The sequence below is a fragment of the Dromiciops gliroides genome, chromosome 6 (assembly GCF_019393635.1).
Source record: "Dromiciops gliroides isolate mDroGli1 chromosome 6, mDroGli1.pri, whole genome shotgun sequence".
Taxonomy (NCBI): Eukaryota; Metazoa; Chordata; class Mammalia; order Microbiotheria; family Microbiotheriidae; genus Dromiciops; species Dromiciops gliroides.
Window position 1 is genome coordinate 139066267 of NC_057866.1, and position 14889 is coordinate 139081155.

Here is a 14889-nt window from a genome sequence, read left to right on the forward strand (position 1 = left end):
TACTCCTGAATCCAGGGCCGGTGCTTTATCCACTGCGCCACCTAGCCGCCCCCTGCAGTCTTCTTAAAGCTTTTTGTCTATCATGTATTTTTACATTCAGTGACACTTGAATCCTTGTTATTCCATGGTCAGAACACGTCTCTTGACTCCACTATTTTTTTTTCCTCACTGTTCACTATGCCTAAAATGTTCTCCCTCCTTTCCAGTTACTGAATCTCTGACTTCCTTCAAGTTCCAACTAAAATCTGATCTTCTACGGGACAAACTCTCCTAATTCTAGTATGTTCTCTTTTGATTATTTCCTATTTATCCTTTATATAGCTTGTTTGTACATACTTGTTTGCTTGTCTTCTGCATTGTGAACTTCTTGAAGGCTGGGACTTCCTGGACACATATTAGGTATTTAATAAATGTTTACTTATGAACTGATTGACTTCTGCTCCAATCAGAGTGCATCTTGACTATTGTCTTTGTTTCTGGATACCATATATTAGATATTGGGAGCCAAGATGGTAGATAAACCACTCAACTATGCTATCCCAACATTCCCTCCAAACAACTCTAAAATAATGCTTCAAGTTGAATTCTGGAGTAGAAGAAGCAACAAAAGGTCAGAGCAAGACAGTCTTCCAGCCCAAGACAACAAGGAGGTTTGGAAGAGAAATCTGTGACATAGAGGAAGACGCTGGCTCAGAACTCATGGATAAAACTCCAGTGGTAGAACTAAGTGGTGGTAACAGAAACAGCAGCTGATTCAGGAGCTTTAAAAGCCAGAGATAGAAAGGGACCCAGCAACCAACTGGTCAAGAAGAGATTACAGTGTACCTCTGTGTTAGTACTAAATGTAGAACCAAATGCTTCCATCACGAGGAAATGGAAGGCCAGAAGGGCATTATCATTTATAGTACCAAGGGATCAGGGACCCTGAGGAATAGTATCATTTCTCATCCCAAGGGAGGAATGGCTGGATATTTCAATCCCAAGGGATATGGGACTCTTTCTGGGTAAGGACCAGAGTGTAGACCAAGAAAGCAGTAATCACATCTCTCCCCAGATCACATCACCTTAGAAGCATTGAAAACTTCCAAACCCTCAGAACTAACTCTGAAAATAGCGGTGTGTAAAAGCCTAAAACTTGAGACAGAGCCTATCCCTGCCTCCACACCAGAAATAGAGCCCAATATTAACATAAAGCTCCAAATTTAAAAAAATTAAATAGAGTGGGAAAATGAGCAAACAACAACAACAACAAAGAACCTGACCATAAAAAGCTACTATAGTGATGAGGAAGATTGCAGCATGAGCTCAGAAGAAGACAATGTAGTCAAAGCAGCTATAACCAAAACCTCAAAGGGGGGCAGAGAAAGTTAATTGGCCAAATGGAAAAAAGAGGTAGAAAAGTTCACAGAGTAAAATAAGTCCTTAAAAAGAAGAATTGGGCAAATGGGAAAAGAGATACAAAACCTCACTGAAGAAAATAATTACTCAAAAATTAGAATTGGGCAAATGGAAGCTAATGAGACATCAAGAAACAATAAAACAAAGACTTGCTCAGGGTCACCCAGCTTATAAGTGTCTGAGGCCAGATTTGAAATCAGGAAGATGAGTTTTCCTGATTCTAGACCTGGGCTCTATCCACTACACCACCTAGTTGCCCCTAGTTACTGATTAGAGAAATACAAATTAAAACAACTCTGATATATCTCCTCACATCTATCAGATTGACTAACATGGCAGAAAAGGAAAATAACAAATGCCAGAGGACATGTGGAAAAATTGGGACAGTAATGCACTGTTTGTAAAGTTGTGAATTAGTCTAACCATTCTGGAGAATAATAGCCCAAGGGGCTATAAAACTGCATGCCCTTTGACTCAGTAATACCACTACTAGGTTTATATCTCACAAAGACCAAAGAAAAGGGAAAATATCTATTTGTTCAAAAATATTTATAGTAGCCCTTTTGGTTGTGGTAAAGAATTGGAAACAGAGTGAACACCCATCAGCTGGAGAATAGGTGAATAAGTTGTATATGATTGGGTTGGAATAGTATTGTGCTATAAGAAAAGATAGGAAGGATGGTTTCTGAAAAAACTGGGAAGACATATGAATTGATGCAAAGTGAAGTGTCTGAGGCCGGATTTGAACTCAGGTACTCCTGACTCCAGGGCCAGTGCTCTATCCACTGCGCCACCTAGCTGCCCCAATAGCAATACTTCTAAAGAAGATCAACTGTGAAAGATTTAGCTACTCTGATCAAAACAATGATCAAAGACAATTCCAAAGGACCCATGATGAAAAATACTATCCACCTCCAGAGAGAGCTGATGAACTCTGAATACAGAATGAAATATACTTTTTAAAAACTTTATTTTTATTGTTTTATTTTGCTTGTGTTTTCTTTTTCAACATGCTAATATGGAAATATGTTTTGCATAACCTCAGATAAATAATTGAAATCAACATGCTTGACTTCTCCATGAGGTAGGAGGAGTTGGAGGCAAGAAAAGAATTTGGAACTCAAAATTGAAAAAAAAAAAAAGGATAGTTAAATTTTTTTTACCTTTAATTGAGAAATATTTATCAAAATAAATAAAAAACATTTAAAGTTAAAAAGAGAAAAGAAAAGATATTGACAATTGGAGTGTCTAGTCAAGACAGTGAGGGTTCTCCAAGTTAATATCATATAAAAATTGGAAGGAACTGGGGGTTGTTTATTCTTTCCTGAACTACCTTGTATCTAACTACTTTGCATATATTTGTATTTATTTACTTTATCTTTATTTTGCTTATGGATGTATAGATATATGCAAATATATTTCTATTTGCAATAGAAATATAAAATACAATACAGTATAATACAAAAACAATTTTTATTTGCAAGGAGCTTACATTCTAATGGGGAAAAACAGATTAGATAGATAGATAGATAGATAGATAGATAGATAGATAGATAGATAGATAGATAGATAGATATAATTTTATTCTTTGTATTTGTATATATAAGTGCTTGTTGATTGATCATCAGTTGAGAATAAAAGACTTAGATCAGACCATGAGAGCTAACTTTAAGTATCTGCAGTGCTATGGACATGGAAGAAGGATTCGATTTCTTTCACTTAGATCTAGAAGGTGGACTTAGGAACAACATAAAGAAATTGAAAAGAAGCAAATTTACACTTGAATTAAGGAAAAACTTCTAACAGTGGGAACTATTTGACTCAGTTCTAGATTGGAAGAAATTCAGGACAGAGAGCAAGGTCAGGTTGCAATATGCCCTCATGACTGGCAGGGATGATAGGAAGCCTGGAGTTCAGCCAAGGATTGCCACTTTCCTGGGCCACGGGAAAGGAAGGAAAATGTAGCAACAGTACCCAGAAGTGACTGTTCTTGTTTCCATTCAGAAAAGGAGACAGATAAGAAGCAAGGTCAAGAACAAACATTCTAAAAGTACACAAGCAAGGATGGGAGGAAGGAGCTGAGGAGAATGACTTGGCATCAAATATTTATTTGGGGGTATAGTGACAATGGGGATGATTGTGACAATAAGAGGTGCCATCAACTTTTCAACATGAAAAATTAGTTTTCCCTGAAACATTTTGAAAGAAAACCCATCTTGGGTATTCTAAATTTCCATTTACAAAATAATGTAGTAATATTATTTTTTTTGATTAAATGAATTACCATATTAGAGTTAATATTGAAAACATAAGTGACAGAGAATATAAATGAGGTTTAAATTTATAGCCTTAGGTTGGTTTTGTAATGTGAAGGTTCTAGAGATACAAAGGTGAAACCAAAGCAGTCCTTTCCCTCAAAGACCTTAAATTCTATAGGAGGAAAACAAGTACCCACATAAATATGTACAAAATCTAAAGCTGTTATATATGTAATATATACATATGTACATATATATTTATATTCATATATCTAGTACTAGTTCTGGATTCAAAGAACCTTCAAATCCATCTTCAGATGCATACTGTCTATATGCCCTTGGGTAAGTAACCTCCTTGGTAGTCAGTAGCCTCATCTGTAAAATGAGGAGGTTGGATTAGATGGTCTTTGATGTTCCTTCCAGTGGTAGATCTATTATCTTATGATCCTATGGCCTATGGAGAGAATTCTAATGAAATTATTCTGTGAAGGAAATTACTGCAATACAAGTCGACTTCTGGGACTAGGAATAAAATTAATCCCTGAGAGCACTCTAAATTATGTATACATACCTATGGTGCTTTTAGGTATGCAAAGCACTCTATGCAACACAATCTCATTTGATCCTCAAAACAACTTGTAAGGTAAGTGTTGTTTTCAGTCATGTCTGACTCTTTGTGAGTCAGTATCCATTTGGGGTTTTCTCCAGTTCATTTTATAGAAGGTACTTAACTAGTATAGTGGATAGAGTGCTGGACCTGGAGTCAGGAGGACTCATCTTTATGAGTTCAAATCTGGCCTCAGATCTTTCTAGCTGTGTGATGTTGGACAAGTCACTTAACTCTGTCTCAGTTTCCTCATTTGTAAAATAAACTGGAGAAGAAAATGGCAAACTACTCCAGTATCCTTGCTGAGGAAACCCAAAATGGGGTCACAAAGAGTTGGACTTGCCTGAAAAACAATTTATCTTACAGATAAAGAAATGAGACAAACAGGTTTAAGTGACTTGTCCAGGATCACACAGCTAATAAGTGTCTGGAGGCTAGATTTGAACTCAGGAAGATGAATTTTCCTGACTTCAGACCTGGGCTCTGCATCACCTAGCTTCCTCCTTAAGGTAAGTATGATAGGTATTATTTCCTCCACTTTACAGGTGCAAGTAGACTAATTTACTAGTGCATGGTCAAACTCCAAGTAAATGCTAGATATGGACATTTACCTCAAGTCTCTCTTGATTCCAAGGCCAGTGTGGTCGCTACTTTATCTCACTGCAAAAAGTATAGAATAGTTTTAGTATTTCCTTAAGGTTCTCTCCCTCCCCCACCCCCAGAATAGGGCAACAGGTATTGAATTCCATTTTAATTCTGTCCTTTTCATCCTAGGTGTTGTTAATCTTTTGTTTGTTTGATCCTTTAAGTCTCAGTGCCAGGTATGAATATAGTCAAACAAAAATGAGCCTATTCCCATTCTTCCTCACATTACAAAGAAAAAAAAATATATGAGGCTGGCAGGGGAGGGAGGGAGAAGAGGAGGGAGAGAGAAGAGGAGGGGTTGTTAAAAACAAGTGCTGAGACTTCCTCTTTGCACTGTTTTCTTTTCCTATCACACCAGGGAGAGAGAACTGTCTTTGACTTCGGCTACCAACAGTTGATACCAAACACATTCCCACACAGAGAGAAGATACAGGGTATGATGGCGAAGAAGCCCCCCAAGGCGGCCCCTCGGCGAATTTTCCAGGAGAGGATGAGGATCACATCCCTGCCCTTGTACTTTGAAGGATATTTATTAGTGAAGCGGGCAGAACACCAGGTAAGGCAAAAGATCACAACAACCAAATGCAAACTCCAGGCTGGAATTGCTAGCTTTAAGAAGCCACTAAAGATAGTAAAGTGGAATTGATGTGAAATTTGGGAATTTTCTTGGCTCTGCTATTGCATGAAAATACAACTGCACCCATCTCTCTATTATATCATAGTAAAACTTTAGGATATTTGTAATTAAAAGTAAATGCTTGAATTTAAAAATACTTAATAATAATCTTTTGGCATCTCATTGGTGATTTCATCAGTGTAGTGAACACCAAGTGAGCAATTCTCTCTACCAAAAAGGACTGGTGATGTCTTTAAAATTTAAAGGTTTAGAGAAAGGCGGTGAACTATATCTTGGAGTAATACTGGAGAATGTGTCAAAGCCTAAGCTTAAGAGTCCAAGTCTTCCTGACACCCAAGCAAGTTCCTTTTCTGTAGTTAGAATCATAGCAAAAGTTTTGCGGAAAAATTCCTCCAGTAAAAGCTCATCAAAAAGTCACAAAAGCCTTTTAGTTTAAGAATGTTTTATTTTATTTTTTTAAATTTCTGTAGAGCTGCACAATCTATGTACTATGGAGGGAGAAGGGAATTTGAATCCGAGATTCAAAAGACCTACATTCTCATCCTGGCTCAGCTATTTACAAGCTATGTGATCTGTATGCAAGCCATTTAACCTTACTGTACCTCAGTCTACTCATCTATAAAGTCAAGAAACTAGATTAGTTGTCCTAAAACAGTTTTGCTTGTCTTTTGAACTTCCTTCTGCTTTTTTCTTTTTTTGATTGGTATTCTTCTCTTTCTTTCTCTTCCTTTTTTAGAAAGTAGCTAAAAGAATCTTATTAAAGTGATAAAAAAGAAATATGAAAGTAATCTTTTGCTTCTAGCATTGGGATCCCTCCATAACATCCCTGATAAGCCAGAAACTCCCAGAATCCTTAGTTTGATCTGGGTAGAAACCTTACTGAATTAACCTAAAGTAGTACTTTTTATATGAAATTGAGTTCTTTGTCTGGGATCCAACTCAGCAATTGGATCTTGTACAGGTGGTGTCACTCACTGATTTAACACTTGGGTATTATATAACACATAAACAAATAAGGGAATTCTATGGTTGGATTTTTTCTTTAATATCACTTTCACTACCCCCCTCCCAATCTTCTCTCCCCAAAGTAAAAGCCCTCCCTTGCACAAATATATCTATATAGATATATGCCATATCTGAACATATATTTCTCAATCTATACCGTCACCTATGCCAAGAGATGGGAACCATGATTCAGCATCATTAATCTTCTAGAGTCATGGTTAGTCATTGTATTGATTATAGATCTTAAGTCTTTGAAAAATGTTTTCCTTTATAGTATTGTAGTTATTGTATAAATTGTTTTCCTAGTTATTCTCACTTCATTCTGCATCAGTTCAGATAAATCTTCCCAGATTTCTCTCAATCCATCTCTTTCATAATTTCTCATGCACAACAATATTCCATTAAATTCATACCAAAATTTGTTCAGCCATTTCCCAAATGATTGATACCCACTTTGGTTCCAGTTCTTTGCTACAATAGAAAGTGCTTCTATCAATATTTTGTGCATGTTGTTCCTTTTCCTCTTCTTTTATCTCTTTGAGATATAAGCCTGGTAGTGATAAGCATAGTTTGGTGACTTTTTGGCAAATTTACCTCAACATAGGTGGGGGTTTGTGAACTATAGAATTAGAAAAACACCCAGAATCTCTCAGTGCTCCCTCTAGAACCTTGAGGGGAGAGATGTAGCAGTTGAGATCTGGGACCCCACACCCCCAGTGTGAATTAAAGGCTGAGAGAGTACAGAGCTTGTGCTACAGAAAGACCATCAAAAAGAAGATACTCTCTGGGGTCAATGCTACAACTTGCATTCTAAAGGGGGTAGGGAGGAGACAGAGAACAAGATGTACATAGATAAATCAAGATATACAAAGTAAATATAATGTAGTAGAGAAAACAAAGAACAGCCCAAAGAACTGGGAGGACCAGGAAAAGAAAGGTCTTCTGTAGGAGGTGTGATTGAGCCTTGGGGCAATCTAAGGATTCCACAGAGTTAGATTAGGAGGAAATCATTTCATGCGTGGAGGTTATACTGTGTAAAGTCAAAGAGTCAAGAGATGGAATGTTGTGTATGGGAAACAGTGGGTAGGCCAGGTTGACTAGAATATAGAATGGGGAGTAATGTGAAATCGTTCTAGAAAGATACATTGGAGTCATATTGTAAAGCTCTCTAAGTGCCCCACTGGGGTTTGTAATTTATCTTAGAGGCAAAAGGGAGACTGAAGCGTCTTGAGCAGGGAATTTGTGTAGTCAGATATGTGCAAGAAAAAAGATAGGAGGGGGCAGCTAAGTGGTGCAGTGGATAAGGCGCCAGCCCTGGATTCAGGAGTACCAGAGTTCAAATCCGGCCTCAGACACTTGACACTTACTAGCTGTGTGACCCTGGGCAAGTCACTTAACCCCCATTGCCCCAAAAAACAAAAACAAGAAAAGAGATAGGAGGTATCCTTTCTACTGGAGTTTTTCTTTTTTTCCTTTCTTTTTTTGCAGGGCAATGAGAGTTAAGTGACTTGCTCAGGGTCACACAGCTAGTAAGTGTCAAGTGTCAGGCCAAATTTGAACTCAGGTCCTCCTGAATCCAGGGCCGGTGCTTTATCCACTGTGCCACCTAGCTGCCCTTTCTACTGGAGTTTTTCAATAAAATAAAAATCACAGAAATGAAAACAAAATCATCTCAGTAACAGTATTAAAAGAGGATAAGCCTCTAGAGAGATATAGGTCCCTTTAGCATCCTCAAAACAGATAATAGTTTCTTGGAACAAAAACACCCTCGGAGTGAAAACAAGCCAAATCATACACCTCCTGTAGGAGGTCTTCTCCCTAAAAAAGAAAAAGTTCCTGTACCTCTAACAAATATAGGTACTTTTCAGAACCAGGATCAACTCAGCACATTTGTAAGGGAAGAAAGCTCAAGTTTGAAGTTCAAGATAGAGAGCCTGGGCAGTGGGGAGAGAGGTCTGTTGTGGGGGTAGCAGAGTTGGTCCAAACATAATATGAGTTATATTTAGTCATGCGGTTTTTGTCTGCACGTGCTATCATCCTGTACAGATGCTACAGGGCATGCTGAAATGTGCTCCTGCTTGGACTTTGGCAATGAAACTATGAACTGCCACACCTGGAGTAAAGGTGAAAGAGCTTCTCAAAGTATAAAGGGTTAGGGAAGCTTTAGAAAGTACCAGATCCTAACCTTGATTGGTGGAGAAAGGATCTGACCTACAAATTTGTGTCAATAAATTTTTGAATTTAAGATTTTTATCAGTGTTATCTATGGCCTAGGGTGGGAGGAGGGTGATTTGTTACAGAAGAGAATACCAGCTGTGGACTCAATTGAACCCAAGTTCATTCTAAGGGCAGTCCTGTCCACTAGAGAAAGAGAATCCGGCTTTTCTCCTACTCGGGCTCATTAAATTTTAACCCCAGAATAGAAAGAACTCCAGGGAAAATTTCTTAATGTGGAATAATGGCTCATATCTCAGAATCTTCCAGGGGATTAACAGGGTCCTTTTTAGAAAGTTACTCAATTTACAAAGTAGATACCAAATATAGGATCACTATTTATTTCCTCTACCACTCACACAAAAAAATGCTAAAAACACAAAAGACTAATAAGTACATGGCGACAAATACTTTAAACATAAAACATTCCTATTGTACTCTCTCTTTTTTGTTTTTGGTTTTTTTTTGCAGGGCAATGAGGGTTAAGTGACTTGCCCAAGGTCACACAGCTATAAGTGTCAAGTGTCTGAGGCTGGATTTGAACTCAGGTCCTCCTGAATCCAGGGCCAGTGCTTTATCCACTGTGCCACCTAGCTGCCCCCCACCCCCATTATACTCTCTTGAGAAGTAAAAACTCCCAGGTGATTTGTGCAACTGCTGAAGATTTTTCCTCTTCCTCTTAGATCTGTACTGTCTGAACAGTAATTCATAATATATATCTTCTGACTAGCCAAACATATATAACTTATCCTCCTTGTCCTCTTCTCTGAGAAGGGTCTACCTCTGTGGGTCATGAGGTAGTAGTCATCATCTCAGGATCTTTATCTGGTCACCTATGCTTAGGGAAAAAAATGCAAAGTGGAGGAAGTAGCTAAAAATTTAAGATCCATGCTCAGTCTCACCAAGGCAAGCATATTCGTGCCATGAGTATGTAATCACCACAGCTGCTACTAGAGAGTGAGGAAGGGAGAGAAAATATGTGTTGTATCAATTTAATTTGAATTTGTTGGTTTAGAGACCTCACAGTCATCATGTCAGCAAACATGTATTAGCACTTAATACGTGCCAAGCAATGTGCTAAGGGCTGGGAATACAAATAAAAGCAGAAAGACAATCCATGTCCTCAAGGAGGGATCTCCTCTATTCTAATTGGGGATGACAACAAAAGGAAGCTGAAAAACAGGGATGAAGGAGAAGGTATCCACATGAGGTGATAGTAGAGAAAGTCTAGAGAGTCGGGAGTGGGTAGAGCCCGGAAAAGAATGAAGACACGGCTTTTTCAGGCATTTTCCTTAAAATGGAGTTTCTCAGAGAAACGAGCCAATCAGAGGAAGAGGTTACAGGGGCAAGGTATACTTCCATTGTGAGAAGTCCAGGGATAGAGTGAATTTTTAGAGTAAGAAGATTTTTGTGGCATGCTAGAGAAAGTCCAGAGAAAATCTGCCAATGAGAATACTCTTTCTACCAGTGTGTAAGTCAGTACCTCCTCTATAAGTTTTCACCTTAGAGAATGCTTGGGGAACCAAGAAGTTAAAGGACTTCCTGAGCATCACAGAACCAGGAAATCTCAGAGGCAGGACTTAAAACCAGTTCTTTCAAGTTCCTCAAGGCCAATTTGCCATTTACTATGTCACACTGCCTCACAATATAATTATTTTGTCATATAGAATGGAATAGGGATCTAATCCCATTTCTCCCATTCTGTTATCTAATCCTTCTAAAAGTTATTATTGGATATAAAGGAATTATATTCCTTTCCTCAATGTCTTATGATCTTGGATTCCTCAAACATGTTTATTACATAACTTTGGTTATAATTTTGAATCATGACCAAAGGAATTGGTCAGTTTTTCTATTTTTTATTCAATTCCAGATAGTTTTAAAAATTATGTTATAGTGCCTTTGGATATGTAACATTGTATTTCCCTCTTTTTTATAATTATCCTTAATATTCTTGTCCATTTGTTCCTTCATTTAATTTTTTACATATAATCTCTCTTCCTTATTTTCCAGTCTCCAACAAAGAGGTGGCTTTTCTCTTTGCCAAGGTCAACCTTCCAGATATACACTTGATCCCATCCCCTCCTATCACCACACTCCCAAAAAAGCATTCCCATACACACAGCAGAATTCAAAAAGAGGGTTCCACATAAAACTGTGAATCTCTACTTTAAACTGACTGCCCATTTTTAAGGAGTATAAAATAAATTTTATATATCACTTTCAAAACTTTCCTTCTTTTTTGTGCTACTTTTTTCCCCTTGTGTTTATTTTAGATGTCTCCCAAGTCCTAGGCCCTCTTCTCCTCTCCTTCCACACTATTTCCTTTTGTTATCTTAATCAGTTCTGATGGATTCAATTATCATCTCTATGCAGATCTCAGATCTCATATCACATTAGATGTCTTATAGATGTGTAAAACAAAACTCAATATCTTCCACCCCCCCCAACCTTCCCCTCTTCCTAATGTACCTATTATTGTTTTGGGTTTTTCTGGTTTTGTTTTTTTTTCAGGGCAATGAGGATTAAATTACTTGCCCAGGATCACACAGCTAGTAAGTGTCAAGAGTCTGAGGCCAGATTTGAATTCAAATCCTCCCGAATTCATGGCCAGTGCTTTATCCATTTCACCACCTAGCTGCCCCTGTACGTACTCTTTTTTTTTTTTTTAAGTGAGGCAATTGGGGTTAAGTGACTTGCCCAGGGTCACACAGCTAGTAAGTGTTAAGTGTCTGAGGCCGGATTTGAACTCAGGTCCTCCTGAATCCAGGGCCGGTGCTCTATCCACTGCGCCACCTAGCTGCCCCTCCTGTACATACTCTTGTTGAGGGTACCACCATTCTCCCAGTCACCAAGGCTCACAACCTAGGTGTCATCCTTGATTCTCTCTTGGTTCTCTCTCTCTCTCTCTCTCACACACACACACACACACACACACACACACACACACACACCACATATGTATAATCAATTGCCATGTCCTATCATTTTTACCTTCACATATATACTCACTTTTTTCCTTCCACACTGCTACCACTCTGGTTCAGGGCCTTAATTCCTCACACTTGGACTATTGAAATAGCCTGTTTGGTGTATCTCCCTGCCTAAAGACTCTTCCTATTCCACTCCATTTTACAGTCATCTGTCAAATTAATCATCCTAAAGCACAAGTCTACACATAATTCTGACCCCCGGCCTCTCCAGATACCATTCAGTAAACTCCAGTGATTTCACATTATCTCCAACATCAAATATACAATTCTCCATTTTGCTATTTAAACTATTCATGGGGCAGCTAGATGGCGCAGTGGATGGAGCACCGGTCCTAGAGTCAGGAGTACCTGAGTTCAAATCCGGCCTCAGACACTTAACACTCACTAGCTGTGTGACCCTGGACAAGTCACTTAACCGCAATTGCCTCAGTAAAAAAACAAACAAAAAAACCCAACCCATTCATAACTTGGCTCCTTCCTAAACCTCACTCCCCTCAACATACTATGATCCAGTGACAGTGACCTAACTCCTGACTCCAGGCCTTTTCACAGGCAATCTCTCATATCTTCAACTCTTTCCATCCTCTCTCTGCCTTCTGGTATCTTTGGCTTCTTTAAATTTCCTTCAAGTCCTACCTTCTTCAAGAAGCCTTTCCTAGTCCTCCTTAATCTTAGTGTTTTCCTCTGACACTAGCCCCAATTTATCCAGGATGTATCTTGTTTGTATATAGTTGTCTCCCCATTAGACTGTGAGCATCTTGTTTGCTGGGACTATTTTTTGCCTTCCTATCTCTATTGCTTTTCAAGATAGTTAGCATTTAATAAATGATTGTTGAAGACTTAATTTGACTTCCTTCTGAACTTCCTTTGTACTTTTCTATAACTTTTTTTAAAAAAGTTACAATGAGTCTTGTTTTGTTTTGTCTTATTTGGCAGCACTATGGTTATTCTCCCTACCCCACCTCCACCTCCAATCAAACCATGAGAAAGAGAAAAAAATAACCTTGTAACAACTAAGTATAGTCATGCAAAATGAATACAGACAATGACCATATGACCATGTGCAAAAATGTATGCCTCTGCATTTTAAGTCCATCACCTCTCTGTCAGAAGTTTGGTACCATGCTTTATCATATGTCCTCCTGACATGATTGATCATTGCATTGATCAGAGTTCTCAAGTTCTCCAAAATTGTTCTTCTTTACAATGAAGTGTTCTGATTCTTTTCTATTCACTTCATTCTGTATCAGTTCATACTACCCAGGAGTCTCTGAAATCATCTCATGCACCATTTCTTAGGAAATAGTAATATTCTTTTACATTCATTTGTCATGGTTTGTTTAGCCATCCCCAAATTGTCTGAGGCAATCTAAGGTATTACATTAGATTTTAGAATTTTGCTTTTCTCTTCCCTTTTTAGGCTTTTCAGGAAGCTTGTTTTGCTTGAGACTACTCCCTCCCCAATATTTTCCTCCCTCCTACTCCCTCTCCTGCCTCTACTCTTGCTTTAGTTTGATGTATTTTTTACACTAAACTCTGTGTTTCTGATCTCCTTTATTGATTTAAGAGTGAGGTTCATCTGATATTCACCACTACCCCTGTCCCTACCCCCATTTTATTTACCTTCTCACATACTCAATTATAAGAAAGAGCAAATTTTGCTTCCTTATTCTTCCTTTCTATACTGTTGTTTTCTTTTTACCCCACTCTCTTTCTCCTCTTAAAACCCTTGTAACAGAATCAACCCACCTCTCAGACCTATTTTTCTTCTTTATCCTCTACTTCACACTGAGAACATTATAGTTCTAAAAGGGCACTTGTTTCTTTTCCCTCTATTTTAATGTTAGCACTACCTCATCACACAGGTAATTCCAATTACTCAAAAAAAAAATTGTCTGTTTCTCTGGACACAAACTTAACATTTCAAAATTTCTATTCAGTTCTGGTCTTTTCATTAGAAATATCTGAAAGTCCTCTATTCCATACAGATACATTCTTCCCCTGCCACACCCACTCCCATTGGATTATAGTAAGCTTTTCAGGGAAAGTTGTTCTTGGTTTTAAGCCTATATCTTTTGCCTTTTGGACTATTGTTTTCTAGTATATTTCCTCTTTTATAAAATAAATTCCTAGGTCTTGGTGATTCTATCATTCCTTGGCACTTGAACTGTCCTTTTCTGTTTCCATACTGTATTTTTTTTTAATTTGATGAGAGTTTTGAATTTTGCCTATGATTTACTCATCTCTCTAGCATTAGTTCCTGAACTGAGGCTTTATGCCAGAGTCAGATTCTTCCCCTCTGTTGTACTTGAGGATGGGATGGTCAGCCCTCTTTGATCTTGCCTTGGGTCCCCTTGGCTTCTTGCACTGACCTGCACTACATGGAGTTAGGGCCTATTGGATCTTTGAGATTCAGAGCATTGGATCTTCAGGACCCTTTCTGTTCTCTCAAGACAGAGTTTTAGCAACCTCAGAGCCCCTAGGTCTAGAGTCCTGGTTTGAATATTGTGGCAATATGTCACTCTTCACTGAGGCAATCCTCTCCAGCACTTTTGACATCCTTACCTTGAGAATTTCTGACCATACTGGTGTTGCCATGGTAATTCCTTCATTCTACATGACTCTGGACATAGATCCTTGAAGGCTACGTGTATTCCTTGGCTGTCTGGTTGTAGTGGGAGGCTACCCTTGCTTGTACTGTCTTTACTAGTGGCCCCTTTTTGCCTGGGGGAGGGGTGAAATCTTGTTCAGTATTGAGGTGGAAAGAACAACTTAATGTATGTAATCCAAGTCCCAAAGCCTGTTAGGACTCCCTCCTTACTGGTGGAGATCATTGTCTCACATCCACATGAGGGACAGAGTGAAGTTGTCAAGAATGGGAGTGAGAAGAGCTTTTGACTCTGTAGGCTCTTCATTCTCTGGGTTCTGAAGTTGCTTTAGGTGCTTCTGACTTACAGCTTCCAAAGAGAAGATGGATAATGTCAATCCTACTTTGGGTTGCTGAAGGGAAAATAAGACTGGGAAGAAGGTAACTTGAGAGGAGTTAGCAGTCCCCATCAATCAGAGACTTCAAGGAATTTCTCCTTTGGGGAGATCTAGGACTCTTTTTGGGTTGAGCCAAGTTACGTTGCT

General features: G+C 38.5%; 1 protein-coding gene across 2 annotated transcripts in view; it reads left to right on the plus strand.

Moving 5' to 3' along the window:
• The first annotated feature begins 5279 nt into the window (after positions 1-5279).
• STAP1 (signal transducing adaptor family member 1) overlaps positions 5280-14889 on the plus strand; it is a 57459-nt gene continuing 47849 nt past the window's right edge. For both annotated transcript variants that reach the window (XM_043970856.1, XM_043970857.1), the window contains exon 1: positions 5280-5464. In XM_043970856.1, the coding sequence (XP_043826791.1) occupies positions 5345-5464 (120 nt within the window). In that variant the 5' untranslated portion in view covers positions 5280-5344. The remainder of the gene's footprint in view (positions 5465-14889) is intronic.